The 18,626-nt window shown below is 34.0% G+C and overlaps 3 protein-coding genes across 3 annotated transcripts in view; 2 read left to right on the plus strand and 1 right to left on the minus strand.

Annotated features, from left to right (window-relative positions):
* LOC133171525 (NADH dehydrogenase [ubiquinone] 1 beta subcomplex subunit 5, mitochondrial-like) overlaps positions 1–13,716 on the plus strand; it is a 317,834-nt gene extending 304,118 nt beyond the window's left edge. Inside the window, exons 2-7 of the mRNA XM_061306287.1 lie at positions 6,921–7,067; positions 9,765–9,856; positions 10,771–10,834; positions 11,409–11,470; positions 11,993–12,099; positions 13,442–13,716. Coding sequence (XP_061162271.1) covers positions 6,947–7,067; positions 9,765–9,856; positions 10,771–10,834; positions 11,409–11,470; positions 11,993–12,099; positions 13,442–13,628 — 633 coding nt within the window. The 5' untranslated portion in view covers positions 6,921–6,946 and the 3' untranslated portion in view covers positions 13,629–13,716. The remainder of the gene's footprint in view (positions 1–6,920; positions 7,068–9,764; positions 9,857–10,770; positions 10,835–11,408; positions 11,471–11,992; positions 12,100–13,441) is intronic.
* Positions 218–6,528, minus strand: LOC133205608 (sperm-associated antigen 7 homolog). The gene is made up of 7 exons (XM_061341447.1): positions 6,397–6,528; positions 5,069–5,136; positions 4,675–4,763; positions 3,581–3,665; positions 2,923–3,012; positions 1,867–2,020; positions 218–720 (listed from the first exon to the last, which is right to left on the minus strand). The coding sequence occupies exons 1-7, from the start codon at positions 6,473–6,475 to the stop codon at positions 527–529; spliced, it is 759 nt and encodes a 252-aa protein (XP_061197431.1). The 5' UTR covers positions 6,476–6,528; the 3' UTR covers positions 218–526.
* A 4,538-nt stretch (positions 13,717–18,254) lies between the features above and the next one.
* The window catches only part of LOC133171634 (glutamic acid-rich protein-like), a 5,967-nt gene continuing 5,595 nt past the window's right edge, over positions 18,255–18,626 (plus strand). Inside the window, exon 1 of the mRNA XM_061306423.1 lies at positions 18,255–18,626. This exon is cut by the window's right edge and continues 1,438 nt beyond it. Within this exon, the coding sequence (XP_061162407.1) occupies positions 18,255–18,626 (372 nt within the window).

Consider the following 18,626-nt stretch of genomic DNA (forward strand, 5'->3'; position numbering starts at 1 on the left):
ACGTCAAGAGGGAGTAATACTTGGACTAATGATTTCTTTCCTTTTGATTGGGTAAGAAGAGTAAGCTTCAATCAAACAAAAGATGTCGTAGGAGTAAAATTTTAAAACAAAATACAGATTATTTTACTTTTATCCATTATGGCCAGTTATTCAAATTAAATACAGTTCAAAACAGATACATAAATGTAATTGAAACAATTTTCTTTCAAAGAGTGTACAATTGTACAAAGTTTTATTGAAATCTGATAAAAACTGTCACTGCAGTATGTGTTGCATTCTAAACACTGGTTTACAGATGGATGCATAACTTTAATGCATGCAATGAATCTTATCTTTAATGAGTAGTGCTACACATGAATATATTCCTGAATGCATTCATCATAAATGGAATCAAAACTTAACTTTAAAGTATTTAGAAAAGTGTATAAGTATGAAAAAATTAAAACAGAGTCTGGAAAACAAATTTTAAAAAAATATAAACGTCATCACACATGGAAAATCATTGGTCTTGTATATATATTATGGGTCATACACTGGTGGACTTAGTTTCTGTTGATTCTGAAGTTTGCCCCCCAGAGTTTGCAGTGAGGGAGCTACACTCCTCCACAACAGGACCACCGACAGGACTTTTCAGGGCTTCTGTTTTAAGTTTTTTCTTAGCCCTGGTTTCTGCTAACACTTCCTCTATTGTCCTATGGTCTCGTTTATTCTCACTTGGCACTGTAAATAACAAATATTTACATTCAATGTAATTTTCTTTATGAAATCTATTGGAAATCTACAACAACTTTCAATATCCTATAAAACACACAGATGAAACCTTGTCACTGCGTGGTAGAATATGCCCCTATACAGTAGGAACTATAAGCATTCTCAGTATCCTAGGAACACCAAATGTATATTGTTTTGGCTCCATTTAAGGACATATGCAATGTACCTTACATACTGATAATTTTTCAAGATATTCTTAATTTAAGATTTTAGTGCCATCAGATGTTTGTAGACAAAAAATCAGCATGCATTACCAGGGGTTTTGAAAAGATATCAATTGATGAAAATTCTTGTAAAATTCAAAGAAAAATATACAAAAAATACTAAATATATATTCTAGATGTTTTGTGTATCCAAAATTGTTTTAGAAGAAGTGTACAACGGCATTAACAGACATTAAAATGTAGCACACATTTCCTTTAAGTATTGGAACTCTTCAACTCTAGGGAAAAAGACAATAAAGTTCAAACTATGTTGAATATGTCCTTAATTAAAAACAATTGCCTCATTAAATTATTGTAAAAATATAAGAATTGTATGTAATATTTATATGCGTCATTTAACTTTCCACGTCACAATGGCCCTTACATCTATTAAGCACACCAGTTCTGAAAGGCACTAAATTTCTAATAAAGATTAACAAAATTAATAATTATGAAGAGAAAATAAGAGAACACAAATATAAGCACTGAACTCTTATTTTTGGATGTCGTCGGTCCTACAACAGCACCTGTCCATGCTGACAAATTACTTTACCCAACTAACGTGTGATATTCAATTTGCTAGCACAGCCAATTACAGGACTAATTACATCCAAAAATAAGAATTCAATGCTCATAGCTGACTGCACCATGCATCTCCAACTGCTATTGACTACTTGATATAAATTTATGTTCATGTATTTTCTCTTTTCTTCATTTTTACTAAGCATTTTCCAATAATAATGTAACACTTTACTAAATATGATATTAACTTTTACATATATGTATATGCAAGTATTTTGTCAACCCTGTCAAGTCAATTTTATACATTAAGTTCCAGAACATGTATTTAGGTTTACTGCATATATACAATACATGCTCTGCCTGTCCTTACCGAATCCGTATGACCTGTTGGCCGTTGTCTGTTTTGCGGCCTTCTTTGCTGCTTCGTCACCAATCAGATGTCGGTACTTGTCTTTGTAGTTAGAATTAGGAATTATTTTCTTCTGAGATGATGAGTTTTCCTCAGCACTTAGTCTTTCTAGTTCCTAAAAGGTGGAGTATGGTACAGTGGTATATCACAGGTTTTAAATTCTGTATGCATGGGTATACCGTATAACGGGTATTTTCTGCGGTTGGAAATTTTTGTGATTGTACCCCTGAAAGTTAGCAAATTAATTTCTGCGTTTTCAATTTCTGCCTATAAATTTTATATACAGGATATAAACACCAAATTCTAAGGATTTGGCAGAACACTGTCACACATTTTATAAATTCATTTAAAGGACATGTTGATCAAAGGTGCGTGAGAACTGAAACTAAGCTCTACTATCCTTTTTTACTTCATACATCCGTAAGCAAAATTCCTTTTTAAAAAAGAATTTAAAGTTAGAAATTATGAAATAACATTAAACCAGGTTGACTGAAATACATACCACTTAACAGACTTGCATCTGAATCAATATTGAAGAAATAATTTGCGATTGTATTTTTTGCGGACTTGTCCTCTCCGCAAAATGCAGCAGAAATTGGGCAACCGCAGAAAATACCCGTTATACGGTAGATGTTATTGAAATGGACACTAAATAAATAAAGCAACCCCTTGATGTGGCCCCATATGTAATGTGCACTTTTAAAAAATTTCAATACATAGTATACTAAATGACATTGTTAAAGGAATCTAATGTATATATGACTCAAAAATAAGTTGGACAATTGAAACCAACAAACCAAAGTATCCATTTGAAGGACTATACAATATTAATATGATTAACTTAAACATTTTTTAAAAAATAATATTCTACGGAAACATGGCCCTTTTAGTTTCACACTGAAATCAATAGAAGTAACATGAATTATGCTTTATATGCAACAAAATTTCTTGATCAAAGGACGCATATATTCTGGGTTTTTTTTTAATTTTATGAATTAAAATCTCACATGTGCTCACCCTTTGTTTTTCCAGTTCTTTGGCTTTTTCTGGATCCCATTCTTTACCAGCCCTCAGAGCATTTACCTCATCATCAGTTGGAGCAAACTCCTACAAAACACAGAGGTTCTACTATACACAAACACAGAGGTTCTACTATACACAAACACAGAGGTTCTACTATACAGTATACACAGAGGTTCTACTATACACAAACACAGAGGTTCTACAAAACACAGAGGTTCTACTATACACAAACACAGAGGTTCTACTATACACAAACACAGAGGCTCTACAAAACACAGAGGTTCTACTATACACAAACACAGAGGTTCTACTATACACAAACACAGAGGTTCTACAAAACACAGAGGTTCTACTATACACAAACACAGAGGTTCTACAAAACACAGAGGTTCTACTAGACTACTATATACAGAGGTTCTACAAAACACAGAGGTTCTACTATACACAAACACAGAGGTTCTACAAAACACAGAGGTTCTACTATACACAAACATAGAGGTTCTACAAAACACAAAGGTTCTACAAAACACAGAGGTTCTACTATACACAAAGGTCTGAATTACATGTGTCTGTCAGAATTACATTTGCCTGTCAGTGCTATTTTGACCTGAAGCTTGCTTAATTTATCTACCAGTTGTGTAGCATGTGTTACCTTCTTCCAAACCATGACATATCTGTCCTGTTCCTCTATACCAAAGGAAAAAGACGTCAATCCTGCAACATCGGCAACTTCATGACTAAAAAAGAATACAGTGTAATATATTATAGCCACAGGTGAATAAATAATTTTCTACTTAACCTTTACTTACATTATGGTTCTCCATCTTATGTTGTAAGATCCCCTCTATTTAACCTTGACTTACACAACGGCTCTTCATCCTTTGTCTAACCCCCCCCCCTCCCCCCACCTATACACTATGGCTCTCCATCATTTGTCCTAAGGGTACCCTCTTTTTAACCTTGACTTACACTATGGCTCTCCATCATTTGTCCTAAGGGTACCCTCTTTTTAACCTTGATTTACACTATGACTCTCCATAATTTGTACTGAGATCCCCTCTTTTTAACCTTGACTAACACTATGGCTTTCCATCATTTGTCCTAAGGCTCCTCTATTTAACCTTGACTTACACTATGACTCTCCATCCTTTGTTCTAAGGTATGACTCTCCTTTGTCCTAAGCCCCCCTCTATTAAACCTTGACTTACATTATGGCTCTCCATCCTTTGTCCTAGGGCCCCCTCTATTTAACCTTGACTAACACTATGACTCTCCATCCTTTGTTCTAAGGCCCCCTCTATTTAACCTTGACTTACACTATGGCTCTCCATCATTTGTCTTGAGACCCCCTCTATTTAACCTTGATTTACACTATGACTCCCCATCCTTTGTCCTAAGCTCCCTTCTATTTAACCTTGCCTTACACTATGGCTCTCCATCATTTGTCTTGAGACCCCCTCTATTTAACCTTGATTTACACTATGACTCCCCATCCTTTGTCCTAAGCTCCCTTCTATTTAACCTTGACTTACACTATGGCTCTCCATCATTTGTCTTGAGACCCCCTCTATTTAACCTTGACTTACTAAAGCTCTCCATCCTTTGTCCTAAGCCCCCCTCTATTTAACCTTGCCTTACACTATGGCTCTCCATCCTTTTGTCCTAAGGCCCCCTCTGTTTAACCTTGACTTACACTTCAATCATCCATCCTTTGTCCTAAGGCCCCTCTATTTAACCTTGACTTACACTATGGCTCTCCATCCTTTGTCCATTGGTTCAAATTTGCTCTTCTGTTTTGTTCCATCTTTAATGAAATCATGTATTCTTTTTTGTATCTGTAATTTTACAAGAACAGTCAGTGAGGGAACAGCAGGCCAGGAGCTAATACGTGCAATGGCTGGATATGAAATACATATACAAGTTGTATTTTGATATGAAAGTTAGAACAAGCTTTAAACCATCATAATGAATTATTCATATACCATGCAGTATGTGCTTATAATGACCTGTCATAAGACTTTTATAGATCAGTCATCAGATCAGCAAATTGTAGCACTTAACTGATGTTTCAAAAATATTAAATGTTTACTTAGATATAGAGTTCTATCACATGGCTGTTAAATGGTAATGTTCAACATACCTTTTCTCTGAATTCCTGCAAACTTTTCTTCTCTTTTTCTTGTTGTTTCTCAAGTAAAGCCTTTTGCTCTGATAAATTACAAAATGTCACAAATATGGAATTTGTACCGAATGATTAGAGTTTGTTATTTTGTGAAGATTAAATTTTTATACAGTAAGCATATATATCTATACTGCTAGTCTGTAACAGAAGGGAAGAATTTCAGATGGATCAGAAAAGAAATTGACCCAAGCACCCTGAACTCAAGAAAATTGCTTTACCAAATGAGCTACCTAGCTGCTAGTCAATCTGATGAACAAACTTCTTGACTGTCAAATTCCTCCCTCAAAAATTGTCTCTATTCCCAGTGGTACCAACCTATCCTCACCACTAAGGCACTAATAGTTTTTCACCAAATTTAGCAGGATTGGAGTAAATGTGACAGACTATATTGTGATTTAAATCTTGGTCTCCTGAACCCTTAAACAAGATCATTTTTACCATCAGCAAAATACATGTAACTGCCTTATCAGTTTTCACATACATGTAATATGAAGTACTAAGTCTTTACAAAAAAAATCACATTTACTACACTTTCACTTTTCAGATACACAAACAAATCCATATCTAATGTGTCACTACTGATGAAGGATTATCCAGCACTCTGATGCTGGGGCTTACAGCTGTATGCTGGTCAGCTCCTCCAGAGATGGTACTGTAACCATACAGGGGAACATATGCAACAGACCTGACCAGGATTTGAACCCTGGCCCCCTGAAAACATTATACTGGTGCTCTACCAACTGAGTTATCTGGCTACTGGCAATCAAAGCTGCCTGGTCGTCATATTCCTCCTTTTTATAAAGCTCTTCACCCACAAGGACACCAACCCACGCTCTTCCCTGGAGATCTTTCTCATGTCACTTCCAGGGTATGGTGTGACAGAAAAAGTGACTAGAAAGGAGACTGAAGACCAAGAAAAATGTGAGGAACCAGACGGATTCAAACCTGGACCCCCTGAATCACTAAACAGGTCCTCTATCAACTGAGCTATATGTGTCTGGCCAAAGGTAACGAAATTGACTAACCCCCACAGTGCAAATGGTAACCAGACCATTCAAGTTTACTCAACCTTATTACATTTTCGTCCACATTGTTTTAAAGATCGGGTCAAGACCGAATGACGAAATATTTGACACTTTGGTACAATTTTTGAGACAGATTAACCCAGAAAATAATTGGCGTCTGCTATAAATTGCCAAAAGTCTGATATTCGAACAAATTCGGATGCAATGAACAAATTCGAACTAATTATTTTGGATTATAAAAAGTTAATAATAAATTTGTACCTCTTGCCTTTTTCCTTTCTGCATCGCCCATCGTAGGCGGCTTTTGCATGCTGCCAAGAATGGAACCAAGTAGATCCATTTTATTGAATTTATTGAATATTTTAGAGAACCTTCAGAAACTAAGTTCCCGAGGCTTTCTGAATGCACAGTCGGAAGACCTCGGGAATCACTCAGCTGATTTTCAAATCGGCAATCTTCGGTCAATTTCGTAACTTCTCGGGCCTTTCCGATAAGCGGTTATTGCGGAATCGATTTATCGCTTACCTCATGTGAACCCGATGTTTTATGATCGAACATTTAAAACAGTAATTTTAGAATATTCCATTGCATAATATGCATAAAATATTTTTCTCAAATTCTACAAGCTTTCATTATCAGATGAGATGAAATATTATGGAAATAAAAATATTTTAAGACTTTAACATCCGGAAAATCTGTCCGTCAGTCGGTTTTATATTTTCAAATCATTTACTGCGAACCTGCTGCAACCTTGTAGCTATCAAATTATTGAATGAGTAGGGACTAAAAATCCAAGAGCTAAGGGATCAAAATGATCCTCTTCAGCTGCTTGAGGATGTCCACTGGACAGGGGACACGACAATTCTTTAGTCTTGCGATAAGAACGCCACAAACAAACAGTGAGATATTGAAATCGAAGTCTGCCCTGCAAGGTAAAACACTGTAGAGGAAATTCGTGTTTATGTGATGTTTAATGGTGTCAACATATTCTGTTAAAAAATGTAATAAATAGACAATCACTTATTCGGAATGTGCCCTTAAACATATTAAATGCACTGCATACTTCCTTATTAATAGAAGTAGGAAGTTAAATATACTGGATAGGCCATATAGGCAGGTCCAGCACAACCTCTTGATTTTGCTGTATAGCTTGAAATAGCTATATAGCTCTATTAAGCTATTCAGAATAGCTTGATAAAGCTATTTATATACAGTTTTTCAGAAAAATGTTTTTTGTAAGAAATAGACAAAGAGTCGCATGTATTTGACTATTCATATATGTACTATTGGCTATCAAGACAACAAGCAAAATCAAAGATAGTTCTAACATTGCAGCATTTGAATACTTTTAAGCAAAAGATGAATTTCCATTGTTTGAGTAACTATACACTACCCTGTGTGCGTTGAGGCGTGAATAAGTATGATTGCTTCTCATTGTACTGAATTATTACCAATCAATTATCTTGTTGACCATAATTGGCCTCCTTTATAATTTCATTGAAGAAGTAATTTTACTGTATCAATTGCTTTATATAGCCCCAAAACTTTAAGAACTTTGAGTACAAAGTCTCTTAAGGAGATGCAATTTGATGACTGATTTTTACATACATTATTTTCAGAAGAGTTCAAGGTTGAATATTATCACTGCACCAAGGTGCGACTTTTTGTGCATGCTGAGAAAAAAACACATTCAAGAAAAAGGTGTGATAAAATAGCTAAATCAAGCTATTCTGAATAGCTTAATAAAGGTATATAGCTAAATCAAGAGATTGTGCCGGACCTGATAGGTCCAGTACAAACAGTAACGTATACAGGTTCAGTACAATCAGTATATTTAGCTACGTAGCTAGATTTACCTACCATAGCTTTATTTACCTACTTCAGGTAGCTTTATTTAGCTATTTCAATGAAACATTTCCCAACTTTGCTATTTATTTAAAATAGACAAAAAATCGCAAGTACTAAGGGTGCAACGATAAACCATTTGACGGTATATCGCGGTATATTTTTCCATGGTTCAATTCATGATACACTAAACTGATATCGCGGTTCGGTTCAATCGGTCCAGAATTATCCATTTTGTCCATTTTATTTCCTTCTTTACTATTTCAAAATGGCTTCCGCGCAAAATGTGAGGTTGCCGATAACGCATTTATGGCAGTTAAACTTATCTCCAGCTTCTTACAGACCTCAGATTTAACACGAAGAAGGACTTAATGTGATTATAAGTTAAAGATGTTAAGACAAATGATAAACCCTTTAGATCTAAACGTATTCTTTGGTAATACATGTACACAATATTCCATCACATGTGTATTTTGATGAACATTCGCTGTCTTGTTGACTAAAACGTATTAACACGAGAAATATGACATTTGGTTTTTAACATTAATAAAAGGAATAAAAGAATGAATGGGAGATTATTAGGAAAGGTCCCCGTAGTTCCCTGTAAATGTTCATCATTGGTTTAGAATGTTGTCACAACTCAAAAGATTTACCTAACAATCCAATTCAAGTTAACAAAATGTTATTTTAATTATTATTAAAAAATACGAACATTTTGTATAACCCTGTCAAGTTTAAAAAAAAATATGATGACAAACTTGAAAGACTTTTTAACCTTGTCTTGTATCGTGATACGTATCGTATCGTGAACTGAATACCGTGATACGTATCGTATCATGAGGTTAGTGTATCGTTGCACCCCTAGCAAGTACCTGTCTACTAATACTTATACTAGGGGACATTTAAAAAGCAATCCAAAGCAGAGATAGTTTAAACATTGTTGTGTTTGAACACTTTTCAGTGAAAGATGTATTTCCATTGTTTAAGTATCTGTACATTACCTTGTGTGCGATGAGGCATGGATAATTATGATTACTTCACATTGTGCTGAATAATTACCGATCAATTATCATGATAACCAAAACTGATCTTCTTTGTTATTTCATTCAAGAAGTAACTGTTTGGTCACAAAATAACTGTTGTATATAGCCCCAAAACTTTAAGAACTTTGATTGCAATTGTGCAGAAAAAACACATCTTCAAGAGTGATTTTTTTCATGAATTGTTTTCAGATGAGTTCAAAGTTGAAAATTATCATATATACCAATTTATACTATACATTTGTATGTTAGCTGTAATCTGAATCATTTAATTTTTTTCCTTTGAAGCTAATAAGTATTGATCATTCTTCTTTCTGGCTATTTTTTTTTTTAAAGAAAACTTTCTTTACTTCAATAGAACAACTGGTCTCCTTCTGTATTTTATGACAGATACAAATTATGTATGAAATCATATATACGATCATTGACCTAAAAATAGAACCAAGGTGCACAGTTGACAATATATATAATTTATATGCCACAAATTCATTTATTCTAACTTCCAATTGATAGTAATTATAGTATAAACCACTCATAGCTTCAGTTTAATAAAACAACTGCACTTTCGGACAAAACCCTTTTCTATTTCACCAGAATTTCCTCTGTAATATCTAATGTACGATACCATTGAGTACCCTTGGATTTGGACGCAATACTGTCAAAACTTACAGAAAACAGCATATGTAATAGGTCATGTTTTTTTTTTCGAAGAGATGCTAATTTATGTTTGAAAAATATTTCTAGAATTGGTGAGAAGTGCACACTATGGAGATGGGTTTATTGGTGTCCCAAGATTTGGAACCAGGATCAAGGAATATTATGTTAAAAATGACCTGGTAAGTTACAGATGATGCAGGGGTTTAAATATACAGTAGCCCGACGCCTGGGGCTAGTCATTTAAAGACTCGGGCTAGCTAATTTAAATGTAACGATAGTCCGTCGGACTAGCAGAAGAGAAAAAATTCTCATCAGTTTACTTTCACTTTTTTATGTAGACTGGTTTCTTTTGACAAAGAATTAATTTACTTTGTTTCTGTCGCCAAAGCATTTGAAATTTTAATTTGTTATGTTTTCATTTTGCATAAAAAGTTGTTGGGCTAATTAGTTTGAGGTTTGGGCTAGTATTTTTTTCTGATCAGTAGCCCCTGGGCTAGTGGGTTTTCCAGGAGAATTTCAACCCCTGTGATGTGTGATTAGTTAGAAATATTCATATTGACAAATGAAATACATTACAAACAGCAGATTGAAGAGACCATAAAAAAAGTAATGTAGCGTAATTTTGTTGACATTAAATCTTTACTAGGGGGTGTCTGCAAATTGAAGATACGATGTTTGGATTTTAGTGGTTTCAGGTGGGAAGTGTTTGTTGCACAGTCAGTGAGGGCCTTGCTAAGGGCTGTTAAAGGAATGTGACAACTATATTAGTTGATATACATTCAGACATACATACATACATATATACATACATACAGACAGAGTGATATGGCCCCAAAATCCATAGTTGTTTTGCTCTTATTGTAAAGTACTTATTCATGTACATAATTTGAAAAAAGTTTTGTTGAAAACTTCACAAGTTATTGCAGATACCAGTGACTAAATCAAAACCAATAAAACATGAAAGGGAACATTTTTGTAAATTTTGTGATTCTCCATATGAGCATTTGCTTGTTTGAGAGTAAGATTGATGTGAAAAGATGAAGGTACACAGACCTAAAATTTATTTTCCTTTTTATGTTGCTTTTCTTTATAGATAAAGTATTTCTGGATTGCCCTGACCCCTGTTGCTGCTTTATCACTTGTCAATACTTATATAGGTAAGTCTGACTTCGAGTCTACAACTAGTACTGTGTTATAAGACTGTCAGAATGTGAGCTTTATTTTGAAGTTATTTATCTTATTGGATGCAGAATGCTAGAGAACCTTAGCTTTCACAAAGATTAACACACTGAATGCCATTGTAACTCATTTTAGACTGTTTGACTTTTATTGGTAGTATAAAATCAAGTTGTTTAAAGCTTGAGCCAAGTGTAAATATGTGTAATATGTGATAACTTGATTAAAATGTGGAAGTCTACACTAGTGAAATAGAGGTGCTACAATGAACAGCAAAATATTAATAATTGTATTTCAAACATCATTTTGACTCAAAAATCATAAAGCAAACTTTAGAATTGGTAAAAAAATCTAATGGTTCTTACATTCTTGGCATTTTGTTTGTAAAACATCATCAGCACTCTAAACAATTTAGATATAGGTTCAAATGTAGAAAGCTTTTACTTTAATTTTTTATTAAAAATGTGAAAGAGTAAAAAGTGGCTGGTGTATATTATATCTACAATATTCTTGCTCAAAGTTTTCTCTTTTGTTATGGAAAAATTTTCTTCAAAGGTCCAGCTGAATTAAAGGATATTCCAGAGGGATATGAACCACGCCACTGGGAATACTACAGGGTAAGTTTTACCTCGGAGATAACTGATGCATTTGTCACATGCCATTGGATTACCACAAGGTAAGTTGCACAGCACCAGAAAAACCACTGGGTAGGCATAGTATTATAGGGAGGTCACATGCCAGTGGGAAATCACTTACCCTTGTAATTTTAATAAATAAGTCACATGCTACCAGGAATATAAATTGGTGAGTGTTGTAGATATCATTAGGCTGTGGGAACTCTAATGGGTAAGTCATTTTTCATTGGGAACTTACATATATATGTTAGTCAAGTGAAACATGACTTGACAACTTGAGAGTACAGGGTAAGTTGGAGAATGATGGAATTTTTGACTTGAATTTTTCATCATGAAGTTGCATATGAAAAATTTAAATTGAGTAAGAATGAATGTTAACCTTGCTGCCTCTTCATATAATATCAATTTGATCTTCACAATTTGCCTTACATCTTCATTGGACTTTATTTACTTCTATTTTTTTAAGATATATACACTTAATATTAATGTTGTTCATTATTTTAGACTCCAGTACAAAGATTTATGCACAAATGGGTTTATTCATCATATGAACAGGCATATGAAAAGAATCTGCATACAATTGACCTAAAGTATAGGAGGAGAATTGCAAAGTAAGTATTTGTAATAAAAAACTGATTATCTTGTTGTCCCCCCCCCCCCCCCCCCCAAAAAAAAAAAAAAAGAACTAGTGGATGGCTGTCAGTGTGACAGTAAACCAAGTTTTCTTTGTATGAACAGTACTGGTATTTGTAGAATAAATGAATTTCGCAATTGCAAGAATTATTTCCCTTTGTTGGCGAAATACCCATTTTTCTCATTCATTGGAACTTATCTGTAAAAATTCTAAATATTTGAACGTTTTTTGACAATTTCATACTATACCTTAATTGGCAAGGTATAGGGCAACAAAGAAAACTAATAAACATACACATATTTTATAGATTTTATTCATCAGATACTACCCCATGAAGTTGGTAATGTTAAGGAAGGAAAACAACATCTAATGCTGGTTGACTCTTGATTGACCGTAGTTCAAGGGAAATATCTCTTGTAAATGTGAATGTCATCTATTATGAAAACTTTCTATTCTGAAAATTATAGGAGGTGACATCCCAACAAAATCAATGTACCCTAATAGCTATAGAAATGACTAAGTTCAACAAACAGTATTTTCCTCATAAATGATCAAAAATGAAAATCCAAGTACATGTACCATGCACATTTCTTATGTATGAACAATCGATCTGCAAAATAAAAGCTTCTTATCTTGAAAACTGTATAGGAGGAAATATCTGGACATACGACAAACACTATATGCAATATTTGAAAAAAATATTAAGCTCAACAGCTGGTATTTTTCTCATGAATAATCAAAAATCAAAATCCAAGTAATATGCACATCCCTGATCTATTAACATTTGATCTGCTAAATAAAAAAAGTTATCTTAAAAATAGTTGGAGGAGTTGTCTGCCCTTTTTGCAGCCACCGGCTTGCCCACCATTTACATTTCAGTAACCAGATTTTCCTTTAGAATACCTGCCTTAAAAACTTTCCAACATATTAATTTTGGTACTGCAATACCTGATCCTTTTGGCAGAAAAGTGAAAAGAAAATAAACATACTCTATGTAGAATTATTTTGAATTATGATGATTAATTATGAATTCCAATGATAGCAATTTAGCACTGATATCTAAATTATGATTTGAAACGTATAGACATACAATTTTAGAAGGTCATTAAAATGAGGCAATCAAAAACAGAGAAAGGAAGATACGATGTATGGAAGGCATGCTTCATTGTGGACTGGCCTAGTTACTTTCAGCCATACGATTACAACAGTGTCTTGTACTTAAATCTTAAAGAATAAATACATTAAAGAAACAATTAAATGTTAAGCATGCCTTTAATTACAAGATCTTTTAATGATCTTTGATATTTTATCATTTTAAGGAGCAAGTACAAAATGGTAGATGAACACATGAGACACAACACAGATTACAAGGGATGGTACTATAGCGATGACAGAAGAATAGAGGGTGTTAAGATTCACGACCAGATGTACAGGGAAAAGGGTATCTTCCGAGAATTCTACTATGGACGTCCTCCCTACAACAGGACCACAAGACTCAGAGACTAAATATCTTGTCAGGAGAATCGTATTTATTTTGTGACTTAACATGTGCAGTTACAATCTTTGAGGCTTATTAAAGGCACTGGGAATTTGTTGCTATTTTACTCTTTGAAACAATGAAAGGCAAATGCAGCAAAGGAAAAATAAGAAAATTAAGGGCCAAGTTGATAAGGGTGATGGGTTTGAAATCTTCACATTGAATTATCGTTGAATACTTCTTATCAATATCAATTTTCATTATTTGTTTTTCATAATCCGTAATTTATATACAGTTGAATTTCGGTTTCTCGAACACGGATATCTCGAATGTCATGGATATATGTCGAAGCGATTCGGAAGTCCTTTCCATGTATTTCTTAAGTATTTTACCCTCGATATCTTGAACCCTCGGATATCTCGATTTTTTTCCTTGGTCTCATCGAGTTCGAGATAACGAGGTTTGACTGTACGTAGGAACCCCACCGTCTTCTTCCTGAAAAGGACAGTAAAATTAGATGCCTTCCGAATGCACACGATAAACGGTAGCTGCAGAACTGTAGCTTTATGGTTTTATATTTGAGTCTTTGACCATAACAAAGACTAAATATAAAACCATAGCGCTACAGTTCTGCAGCTAGATAAACGGAAAACCTGATAAACGCAAAACCTGATAAACGCAAAACACGATAAACGCAAAACGTGATAAACGTAACATACGATACGATAAATGCAAAACCTGATAAGATACACACACGATACGATAGGAAACGATAGGATACACGCACGATAGGAAACGATAGAATTGTCAAAAATAACGTCGCGGGTACTGTACAAGCCTATCTTTATATTTGGGATGGGAGATGATAGAACTGAAATGTTAAGATTAGCCTGGTTTTAATCTTATAATGTTGTATCCATACCTAAAAATTTGGTGCAACACAGTGTACCTGCTCTGATTTGCGCTTTAGATCCTGTATGGAACTCATGATTTTGAATTGGCTTGTGATGAAAAACAAAATTATTTTCAGCGTAACAGTTAACACTGGCGTACATTATGTAATAAAAAACCAAATACGTTCATGCATGGAAGTTTTGTTCAGAGCAGCATTTTAAATATTCATTGTTATTCATTACTATTCCCTTTATTGACAATTTCCTCCCCAACTTACAGTCTTAAAGGTTTTGTACAATTCTTAGGTGGATTTGGGTGGTAGCGGATATCAATCTTACTGCTTTATTTACTCTAATAATAAAATACGGAGATAACGAACAGTAATCAAGCTCAGAAGTCCATGAAGTCCATTGAAACAATACAAATCGGGAGCAGAGCAAACACGGCCACAGAAAGTGCCTTCTTCTTCTCAAGTATAAGTTTTTGAATAAATTCTGCTTTATATGAATACAAAAATAGGTTTGGCTAATAACGGGATGCAATTGGTACCCAGAGGAATTCCGACAGATCGTGGAAAACCTGATCTCCAAAAACTACATAGATATTGTCAGAAACTCAATTGACAAACATCTTTTTAATATATATTTCAGAGTACTTGTGTGTATACAATCAGAATGTTTTTTAACAAAATAATTTTGCGAATGACCAATGACAAGGTGACTAGGTGAGTAAATTTACTTATTAATGTCGACATGCGAGTTATTATGCTAACATGCGACTTATTTTTATAAGTTAACATGTTAATCATGTTAACATGCAAGATATTTATGTCAAAACTCAACATGCGAGATAATTATGTTGATATACGACTTATTTGAGTGAAAATGCAAGATAATAGTAATAGTAGTAATATAAAAATTTATATAGCGCTCTATCAATTTGAGTCCTCTAAAGCGCTTTACAATTAAAATATATAAAAAGAGACAATGTTTAAAATACATAAAAAAGACATGTGAATAAAATTAATCATAATAATAAGTCGCATGTCAACAAAACTTTCTTGCATGTTGACATAAGTCGCATGTCAACATAGTTACCGTATAACGGGTATTTTCTGCGGTTGGAAATTTTTGCGATTTAACCCCTAAAAGATAGCAAATTAATTTCTGCGTTTTCAATTTCTGCGGTTGCATTATACCGCAAAAAATTATTTACTGGGTATGATCACCAATCTCTAAGAATTATCAGTTAGCTGCCATGTTTACGTTTTATAAATTCATTGAGACATATTGATCAAAGTTGCATGAGAACTGGTATTAAGCTATTAAGCTTAATTAAACTGCTATCTTTCAGTTAGTCTTTGTAAAATTAGTATCGGTCCACCCAAACAACAATAAAAAATCTTTATTCTACATTGTAACAAACGTTTTATGCGATCTACTAAAATATTTTAATATATAGATAATTAACGCATCCAAGCCATATTCTAAAAATACACTTAAAGTTAATCGCCATCAAAATTAATCTGGTGTTTATATTTTAAGCTCAAACAAACAGTTGCATAATCAAGTAACCTAAAGTTGACCGTGTACAATCACAGGTGCCATGTGCACTGAGGCGTAACTAATCCTGTCAGTCGTCTGCATTGTGTGAAATTTACGAGACACGAGACAATCAAGCCACTTTGTGTATACAAGCAGTAATTATGGTCTCCAGATAAAACACAAGATTGAAAAAAGTGTTAAAGAAAGAGAGAAAAGCTACTATGTGTTGTTTGCAGCTATCGGAGTTTGGACTATTAATTGCGAAATCTCTTTTAGCCATTTACATGTACATGTATATCCGTATAAAATAAAGAAGTAGGTACAAGGAAAGATGTTTTTGTATAAACTTATTAATTTGATATTATTTACAGCAACGTTTTAATTCAATATGTTTTGGAAAAATCCTGATATCTAAAATCTTCGAATTTCGATGACACCCGAATTTTCTCGCTAACGAGGACATAAGCGCCACTTATCATACTTGCATGTATAAAATATATATCTGAAGAAATATTTAAAAATATTTTGCGATTGTAATTTTTGCGGATTTGTCCTATCCGCAAAATTCCGCAAAAATTGGACAACCGCAGAAAATACCCGTTATACGGTATATCGAATGTTGAACATCTACATAATCATATCGCATGTTATCATAAACAAGTCGCATGTCAACATAGATATGTTGCCTCATCTTGGATGTAGGATATCAGATACTGGCGTTGGTAAAGTAAATAAATTTATCTACATTAAAATTAGATTCCCTGAAAAGATTGGTAACGCGCATGTCAACAAATCTTGCATGTAGACATAATTATCTTTACATGTTGACATACTTTTCTCGCGTATTGACGTAATTTATATTGCATGTAGGGGGCAGAAATAATATATATGTCATAATACTTAAAAAGAAAATGTATAATTCAAATTTTACGAAAAATCAAGAGAATGATTGAAATGGAATATATTTTGGAGATTGACATTTGACCTCTAAAGCAAGGGAGCTCTTTATGCGTATGTCCAAATAACAGGTCTCTTATATAATAACAGAAGGTTATAAATACATAAACACATTCTAAATGTAGGCTCGAGAATGTCCAATACACGGAATATCTCATAAAAAAACAAAATATTTATTTATTTTTTCTTACAGAAAAGGGGAAATACATGTCATAGTTTATATTTTCCATCCAAAGATAATTGACATTAGAGTGATTTTATTTATTTTCTGGCGTGTTTTCAAAGAAATAAGTTAAAACTGATTTTTACTACCATAGATATTAGAATAATAAATTATAATCCAATGATAAAAAAAATGCATGAAGTACACTTTTTGAAATAAAATAAACTCACTTATGTTTTGATACCCGGGCCAGCATATTTAAACTAACCCAATCTCAGATACAGTACTACAATACTACTTGATCAAATTTATGTAGAAGGGTCTAACAGAAACTCAGTCCACACACGGCAATGAAATGCGTGAAAATCCATAAGTCTAAACAATGCACTATTTCATACATGAGACATGTACGTAGACATATGCATGATTATTAATTTTTTTAAGGGGGGGGGGGGGGTAGGCATAACATATCATCTATATATCCAACGATCCAGGAATGTCAAAACTTACGATAGCCCGGGGTGACGGTGGTGGTGTTGGGTGGGTGGGGCGCTAGCAATTCTAAAGAGACTACCGATACATTTTCTCTGCACATGTCACTAAGCTGGCAGAAATATTGCCCACCCCCGTTCCTTTGGCCGTGTGGAATATGCTAAAATTTACATAAATGTTGACGAAAAATGGGTTGTAAATATGTGTTATCAAAGTAAACATTACAAACTTGTATAAATTCATGAGTTATTTAAAAGATTGTGGAGTATTACAAGGCATTAAAAAACAAAACACGTTTGACTCTAAAATAAATAAAATAAAACTCTAAAATACGTGGTCAGTGAAGAACGTAAATACTCTGTAAGTATGTGACATGGCAGTCGTGTTTGTGACTGTTATTGGGCAACGATTAAATGTTATGATCCACTTGTTCCGGGTCAGTAAAAGTTTATAATTCGGATTAAGGACTCTAGCATCGGATCCATTTATAATATGTAATAAACTTTCTTAGCAGTACAGTGTTAAAGCCATTGATTTAATTTTGGATGCGTTGCTTGTAAGGAATTAGTGATCTATCTTTTCTTCATTACTGTGTGCTGGACATTATGACTTCTATGAATGATGCCGCGAGGACTTTGAAACATACGTCACAAGGGTCAAGAGCAGGAACTAAACAACAAACGAGGGGGTCGGTGAGACCTCACGGAGAAAGTCAGTCTGACGATAGACACCCAGTACAAAACCAGACAGACAATCAGTCACGTCAAAGGTCAAATCAGAACCAAAACCTCAACCAGTCAAGACAAAGATCTCAACCTGAGCCATATATTAACCAGTCACGACAGAGAACTCAACCTGAACCAAATATCAACCAGTCACGGCAGAGGACTCAACCAGAGCCAAACCTTAACCAGTCACGACAGAGATCTCAACCTGAACCCAACCTCAACCAATCTAGACAACGATCTCAACCTGAG

Source organism: Saccostrea echinata, unplaced genomic scaffold (genome assembly GCF_033153115.1).
Source record: "Saccostrea echinata isolate AGI-Se365-2 ecotype Australia unplaced genomic scaffold, CSIRO_AGI_Sech_v1 ptg000054l, whole genome shotgun sequence".
In the NCBI taxonomy this organism is placed as follows: Eukaryota; Metazoa; Mollusca; class Bivalvia; order Ostreida; family Ostreidae; genus Saccostrea; species Saccostrea echinata.